Source organism: Trachymyrmex cornetzi, unplaced genomic scaffold (genome assembly GCF_001594075.2).
Source record: "Trachymyrmex cornetzi isolate Tcor2-1 unplaced genomic scaffold, Tcor1.1 scaffold384, whole genome shotgun sequence".
Taxonomy (NCBI): Eukaryota; Metazoa; Arthropoda; class Insecta; order Hymenoptera; family Formicidae; genus Trachymyrmex; species Trachymyrmex cornetzi.
The window spans coordinates 54150-61533 of record NW_017298575.1 but is presented as its reverse complement, the minus strand read 5'-3'; the positions used below and the strand labels follow the sequence as shown (position 1 = coordinate 61533).

The 7384-nt window shown below is 33.4% G+C and overlaps 2 protein-coding genes across 3 annotated transcripts in view; one reads left to right on the top strand and one right to left on the bottom strand.

Annotated features, from left to right (window-relative positions):
• Nucleotides 1–3210, top strand: part of Glo1 (Glyoxalase 1) — a 6569-nt gene extending 3359 nt beyond the window's left edge. Inside the window, exons 6-12 of the mRNA XM_018511688.1 lie at nucleotides 1056–1239; nucleotides 1315–1704; nucleotides 1789–2070; nucleotides 2182–2308; nucleotides 2389–2677; nucleotides 2771–2988; nucleotides 3066–3210. Of these exons, the coding sequence (XP_018367190.1) occupies nucleotides 1056–1239; nucleotides 1315–1704; nucleotides 1789–2070; nucleotides 2182–2308; nucleotides 2389–2677; nucleotides 2771–2988; nucleotides 3066–3158 (1583 nt within the window). The 3' untranslated portion in view covers nucleotides 3159–3210. The remainder of the gene's footprint in view (nucleotides 1–1055; nucleotides 1240–1314; nucleotides 1705–1788; nucleotides 2071–2181; nucleotides 2309–2388; nucleotides 2678–2770; nucleotides 2989–3065) is intronic.
• Nucleotides 3211–3497: 287 nt separating this feature from the next.
• Xpd (general transcription and DNA repair factor IIH helicase subunit XPD) lies at nucleotides 3498–6986 on the bottom strand. Of its 2 annotated transcripts, none has more exons than XM_018511681.1 (13): nucleotides 6893–6986; nucleotides 6718–6817; nucleotides 6395–6649; nucleotides 6091–6324; nucleotides 5874–5997; nucleotides 5700–5796; nucleotides 5364–5497; nucleotides 4756–5285; nucleotides 4501–4676; nucleotides 4151–4430; nucleotides 3932–4042; nucleotides 3743–3841; nucleotides 3498–3649 (listed from the first exon to the last, which is right to left on the bottom strand). In XM_018511681.1, the coding sequence occupies exons 1-13, from the start codon at nucleotides 6895–6897 to the stop codon at nucleotides 3515–3517; spliced, it is 2280 nt and encodes a 759-aa protein (XP_018367183.1). In that variant the 5' UTR covers nucleotides 6898–6986; the 3' UTR covers nucleotides 3498–3514. The 2 variants fall into 2 exon arrangements, with proteins under 2 accessions (XP_018367183.1, XP_018367185.1); XM_018511683.1 differs by having other exon boundaries at nucleotides 3498–3654; nucleotides 3748–3841.
• Nucleotides 6987–7384: the final 398 nt, after the last annotated feature.

Below are 7384 nucleotides of genomic sequence, written 5' to 3'. Positions count from 1 at the left end.
ATATATATATATATTTTATATAGACTCAGTATAGATGTGAGGAACCAGAATCATTATATATAAGTTAACGCGAGTGAAAATGATACGTATTTATGCGCACTATATATCTTTTAGCACAATTGTATATTTTTTTTATATTATATTATGTTGTATGTGTAGAGTATGTAACAGAATTCTCAACAAATAAAATCAAAATATTTATTTTTCGTTTCCAAATGGTCCACAGATTTTACTGTACATTTAATAATATTAAGTCGATATTAAATTCAAAAGGAAGAAATTACGTTGTATATTATGAAAAAAGCAAACATATTTCTTGAAAATTAAATTTTTAAATGATTCAAATTACATGTACGTTGCAAAAAATATGTAGATATATCTCGATACAATTTCAGACGCATATATGTATACACTATACAGTACACACGTTAATGGTTCCTGCACACTGGACGCGGAAACGCTTATCAGTGTCGTGTAACAAAATGTAACGCGGTAGCCAGTAAGCTTGTAGCTTCTAACATGTTCATTGGTTACCGCGTCGCATTTTGTCGCGCGGCAAACATTTCCACGTCCAGTGTGCGGAAGCCATTATTATATATGTGTATATATACTTATACATGACGGATAACACAAGCGCGGGCGATGTGTGGATAGTGGGTGTCTTCACAGCGAAGTTTTCGCGAAATATAAGAGAGAGAGAGAGAGGCAGCGAATCACTGTATATAATTCATCTTGTTCTAATATTTTGTTCTGATATTACTTTTCATACTCCCTGATAATCCTAATATTCACGTGTTTCTCGTGCGCAGCGATATTGCGCGATTTTGCTTCTTCCATATTTCCTCAATGTGCGTTTCTGAGTTAGAGGTTAAGCTGTCAGCCGCAATCTGAAACAATCTGTATTCTCTGATAGGTACGTTTTCTTAATAAAATTCTTACGTATTAACAGCATCTGCATATCGTGATTGATTTGTCAAACCTAATCGTCGCAATTAAAGGACTACACTCCCTCATATTCCTTCATTGCAGGATGATTGTCATTCTAATATTTTTAGGTATGGTAGAGGATAGAAAGTATGAGATCCCAAGCCGTATCGAGTGCGACGGATATCGAGGTACGTTGAAATACGTTGGACCCGTTGGAAATACCAAGGGAGAGTGGTTGGGAATAGACTGGGACGATTTGACTCGTGGCAAACACAATGGCACTTACGAAGGTGTAGAGTATTTTCAAGCCAGGTAAAATGAAGGAATTGATAATATTTTTTGCAACAACAGTAGCAATAATCTATAATTTTGCATATAATTTTCAAGACATTCCACATCAGGCTCTTTCATACGACCAGGCAAAGCCAAATTTGGGATATCTTGTCCACAAGCCATCAAAATGCGTTATGGGCTAATTGACGATGAATTAGCAGGCATAGACAGGGACGAAGTATCGACTTTAAGAAAAGAAATGAACGCGCCATTTTTAGAGCTTGTCGGCTTTTCCAAAGTGAATAAAAAGCAGAGTAAGTTTGACCAACTAAAAATAGTGTGGCTGAGGGAACAGTGTGTATCCAATGCAGGAGAGCCACAAGAATTAGAAAAATTGTGTCCTAATTTGGAAGAACTGGATTTATCTAGAAATTTGATAAACTCGTGGAAAATTGTAGCAAATGTATGTTCCCAACTTCGTTCTCTGATGCGTCTTAATGTTAGGTGAGTAAGGAAGTAATTGAACAGTGTTAGAAGTATCGATATATATTGCAAGTGTAGGAAAAATTTGTTTTATTATTTTTACAGTGAAAATCATCTGCCTATAGAAGATATGACAGCATTAAAAGATTCATTTTCAACAGTTAAGCATTTAACTATAGCTAGAATGAATTATAACTGGTTTGATATTCGACAATGTATATCCATGTTTCCGTTGATCGAAGAACTTTCAGTTTCTTTTAATATTGTTATGACTATAGACGATATGACTTATGCAAATACTAATTTAATGAAAATAGTTACATTAATACTTGAAGGAAATTTAATATCAAATTGGGACGAGATACTTAAACTAGATTCCCTTCCATGGTAAGTTGTATTACACAATATTAGGTGTCCTCTTTTTTTTATTCAATTTCTTTATTTTTTAAAAAGCATGAAATTGATGTTTTATATAACTAAGAGAAATTCTTTTTACAGCTTAGAATATCTTAATTTGAATTTAAACAAAATAGATAGAATTAGATTTTCATCAACATCAACAGATAAGACTGCTTCATTTCCTATTCTACGTCAACTACATATTTCGGAAAATCACATATCAGAGGTAATAAATTTTCATAGATAGTATCAATCGGAAAAATACATTTTTTGCATTTATGCAGTTGAAATTTCTGACAATTTTAGTGGCAATCCATTAGCGAATTGGATAAATTATCAAACCTGGAAGAGTTAAAATTCAGAGGAAATCCCATTTTGGAAAATGAAACAGTAGAGACTGCTCGACAATTGGTAATTGCAAGAATAGCGAAATTAAAGATCTTAAATGGTACAGAGATACTTCATGATGAAAGGAGAGGTGCCGAGTATGATTATTTAAAATTATATTTACCATTGTGGTTAGAAACTGAAAGTAATTTGGAGAAAAGAACATCTTTTATAAATGAACATCCACAATATCCTATCTTAGTCGATAGTACGTATAAAGTTTATTTTTTACACCAACAAAGAATTCAACAAAACGTAATTACGATTTCTTGTAAAATAAAGATCTATTTTACACTTTCAGAATATGGGATTGCAGATATTCCTTCGGCTAAGCCGAAAGTAGAAATGATTTCAAATGTGATAACTGTGGAGTTTGTTTGCCCAGATGATCCGCGTCAACCTAGAGGAATAAAGAGGAAGTTACTTAAAGATATGGAAGTTCAAAAAATGATTGGACTTGCTCAAAGACTTTTTAAAACTGGCGGGAAAATTCCGGCTCTTTCGTTTATCCCACGAAATGTAAGTTTAATGTTATACAAAAAACAATTATACTTATTAATCAATGATATAAATAATATTATGTTGTAACATTTCAGCTATCAAACAATGAAATCTCATTGGATAAACCTTTGCAAGAACTTAGTTACTATTCAATACAGGACGGTGATCAAGTTCTTGTGAGGTGGTGATACATCGAATAAATTATATTTATAGATATACAACTGTATTTTCTACGCTGTTAAAGTCCACTCTATAATACTTTATTAAAATTTTTTTAATTGCATCGCATGTTTCTTAATGAATCTTACTGAGATTGTGGAATCTGGTAACGTAAGCTTAAGTCAACGAGATAAATACTCTTGCCGCTATTGGAAAAAGTATATCTTATATTTTACATTCCTTATAATACAGTTGCAATTGAAAGTACAAATTATAAATAGGCCTTTGTACAGGAAGCTGCATATGAAATATATTTTCTGTAAATAACACAGATCACTTTGCCTAAGTAAAACGGACTGCTCAGCTTGGTGCCAATGTTGTACTATCAATTTTGCTGAGCCTTTTGTTCAATCTTGGCAGCCTCTTCTTTCTCGAGTTGTTCTTTCGTCAATAATGACAATCCAAGTTGGTTCTCACGCGTGAATGGCTGTGCCATTTGTCGTAACCATCTTTTACTGATCTGAAAATTGGAAATAAACATTATTACTAGATAAATTGTCAAATTTTAATTACTAATCACAGCACCTGCTACCAAACGAAAAATTAATATTACTTGTATAGCTTCTTCGGTTGATAAGTTGCATAAACTATCATTCAAATGTTCCTGTATCCATTTCGGTAATTTGCTTCGTTTATCTACTCTTGAAAATCTCTACAGTGATAAAAGTACAGAAATGTCATTATATTATAAAATGCAAAAATATTTTTATAAATATGACGTATTGTTCTTAAAGAAATATACCTTATCTGCAAACACCATGATACCGTAATCCGTTTTCCCTCTGATCGCACGTCCTACGCATTGTGCGGCGTGTCTCATGGCATCAAAAGTTAAGAAATCGTTTTCTCGAATCTGAGGAAACATTACAAAAAAACACACACACACACACATATATATATATATATATATATACCTTGTTCAAGTAAGTAGAAATGTTTTATAATGGTTTTATGGATTTACTTGAAATTGATCTCTGAGATATTCCAAACGCGCCTTCAAGATACGTGACTGTGTGTATACGTAAGGTATGCCAAACATCAGCACGGCTCTGCCCAAATGATGATCAAAGTCAACGCCTTCGGACACCTTTCCACGCGCCACCGAAAGTAGAACAGCTCCTCTACCGTTCTCGCAAGCCTTTATGTAATTGATCAGAGCTAGACTGGTTTCCGCTGAATCCTGAGTTTCGATAAACAATAATTTATGCCTCTGAAGTTGATCCACAACTCCTTGATCATACCTATGGCATTTATAAATTCTTATAAAATTTCAGCGTAATATATTTCATTTGTAATCATCTATGTACATACCATGCGGCTACTACGGATTCCATATATAAATATGACGTAAAAAAGCAGACTAAACCGTCGGGCACTGTCGCAGCAAATTCGACTAACAATTGACCATAATTTCTTATAACAGCCACATCTTCTCGTGTTTCGTATTTAGACGAAATGGCAACTTGATCGTTACCTTTAGCAACGATCTGATTTTAAGAAAGCATAAACAGATAAAGTATTAATAAAACATTAAATCATTTATTTCTAATATTTTTTTTAACTTACCATAGGTAAAAGACACGGTCTAGCTAATGTCATTGTAAACGATGACATAATAACCGGATGAAAGTTTAAAACTTTGGGATACATATCCAATGGGGACAACGTCCCGGAAGTGATTACCACAGACTGGAATCTATCGAATATGGGTTTGATAGCAATGGAAGAATCTAGACAGCTAAAATGTAAAATTGGATTCAATACTGTTGGCGTTTTATCGTCGAATGGTTCCACTATAATTGTGAAGCCGTGCGTGTATGTAGAGACTAATGTCGCAAGATGCGTCACTAGGATTATCGGAGAGAAATCTGTTAGATCTGTTATCTCCATAGTGCGTAAGAGGGATGCTAATCTTTGGGCGCAAAATCGCAAAGGTTTTCGTTCAATAGCAACCTTCGCTTGGATATCCTTAAGAAATGCTGCGGGTGATTCTTGCACGACGTGTTGAACACGTAAACGAGTTTTTAAGTATTCAACAAATCGTTTCAAAAAGCTAACAAAATGCTCCGCATTTCTTATGTTACCGGGAATAACTTCTGTAAAAAAAATGAAAATTGTTTGAACATTTTACATGTATGAGATGTACATTATTTAAAAAATACAATTTTTTTAACCTTCAAGTATTTCATTCGGTAAAATAGGGTTGGCTAAGATGACATCAGTTTCTCTCTGGAATTGAGCATCTCTCAGACCTTCGACCAATCTTTCGTACTCTTCCTTCAATTTATTTACATCCTCTTGTCTCATTCTGTTTCAAAATACAATAATCTCATTCTGTATTAAAATACAATAATCTCATTCTGTATCAAAATACAATAATCTCTTATAAATCCTAAAACACTATATGCAAGAAATACTGGATAGGATTGTTTTTCCAGAAGCTTGAGGATCAATTTAGGCTACAGTGCTAATTGAAAAAGATATGATATATAAGATTTTGAAATACTTACTCGGCTACAGTTTTCTCTAAGAGTTGTATGTTAGCTGTACTTTTCTCCATTGCCTTTCTGTTTATCTTTACACTCATGGAATCAATGCAGACATTATCTAAAATTGATAAAAATGTAATTTTTGTTGCAAATTATTTAAGTGTCGATAAACAAATGTAATGTTAATTTTTATACCAATATTATGAGCCTCATCAAAGATAACTACTGAACTCCTGCTTAACTCTTTTGATACAGTCTCAGCGATCTTTGGATCCAATAAATAATGATAACTGTACACTACAATCTGTGCATGCAAAATCTGAAAGTGTTAAATATCGATTATCAATTATATATCTACTTATTGTTTAAATTGTTTATAAGAACAAATGAAAAGATTCCTGAAGTTTTTTACTGTAAATCTTGCAAGGAAGTATGGACACCAATTACGATATTTCCCGTATTCTTTCAAATCATCGATGGAGTAAATACCAGGAGGCATAATTTGTTCCTTGCCCTCCATATCAAATCCTTCGTAAAAATTACAAATCGGAGTAGATTCGTCATAATTATGTCTCTCTCGTACATATGATGCAGTAAGAGAATGACAACGGCCATCTACAATTTTACCTTCTCGTTCTCTACTGACCTATGTATAAAAATGCAATTCATTTTAATATGCACCTACAAAAATCAGTTTTTAAAACAGTTTTAATTACCTCGGGATGAATACACATATTCTTACGCGAGCTAAGAACTAGACCGACAATTTTCGGTTTGCTTTCGGTTTCTTTCTCATAATAATCTATAAGTTTCTTTAGCTCCTCTATAACTTTCTCTATCTCTGGCACTGTCCGGGAACAATAAATCAACTTTGTTACATCTAATGGATGCTCCAGCATATATGCCACAATAAGTGACAATAAAGTTATCGTTTTGCCAGTACCTGAAGGCATCTCTAACAAACAATGTCCCTAAAGCACAGAATTTAATCACAATATTCAAAATCACAGCATCAGTGAAATGCAAGAATAAGTGATACCTTGGCATCCAGACCACGTTTGAGCTCGTGCATGTATGCATATTGCTCTGGATAAATATAATCATACGGGAAATATACAATTAATCCGTCAACGCTTATCCTGTAGCAGAAATGGATATTGTAAATAAATATATAACGAGCAAAATATTTCATTTGACTTAAAGCTCGTACTTACTTCATATTGTCGTTTACACTGTTACATGCGCATGTATAATATTTATATATATTTACAGGCTATATTTAAATGTCGGTAATTATTCAGAATCGCTTCCTCAACTCAAATTTTAATAAAAATATACTCATTCAACGCGTTTTCACTCAAAACGAAAGAATCTGGCAGAAAAGCGCGGCAGTTTTCCTGACTTTTTCTGCTTTGCAAAACAAGTTATTAAGCGTTAAAGAACTTTATTTTGTTTGAAGCCTCCAGTTGGATTGGAGGTGAAGTCAGGTGTCTTCTACTGCTCCGCGCGGCATGCGGCAGTGTTGTTAAGCTGGAAACACAATAGACACAGGCAATAGGCACAGGCAACAGAGAATACGAGCCGTCCAATCAGAGCTTTGGGATATAAGTTCGATATTATATCCCAGGCTTTCAAAAATGTTTAAAATTTTAATATATTTTACATATTTTACATATGTAAACATATATAGAAATATATTATATATA

Bases quoted from the DNA above. Each gene is read 5' to 3' on its own strand.
- Xpd (XM_018511681.1), bottom strand. The intron at 6,325-6,394 runs GTAATTAAAACT...TTTTATACATAG, and splicing joins ATATGTGTATTCATCCCGAG to GTCAGTAGAGAACGAGAAGG. The intron at 5,797-5,873 runs GTATAAAAATTA...TATCAATTTTAG, and splicing joins TGATGAGGCTCATAATATTG to ATAATGTCTGCATTGATTCC.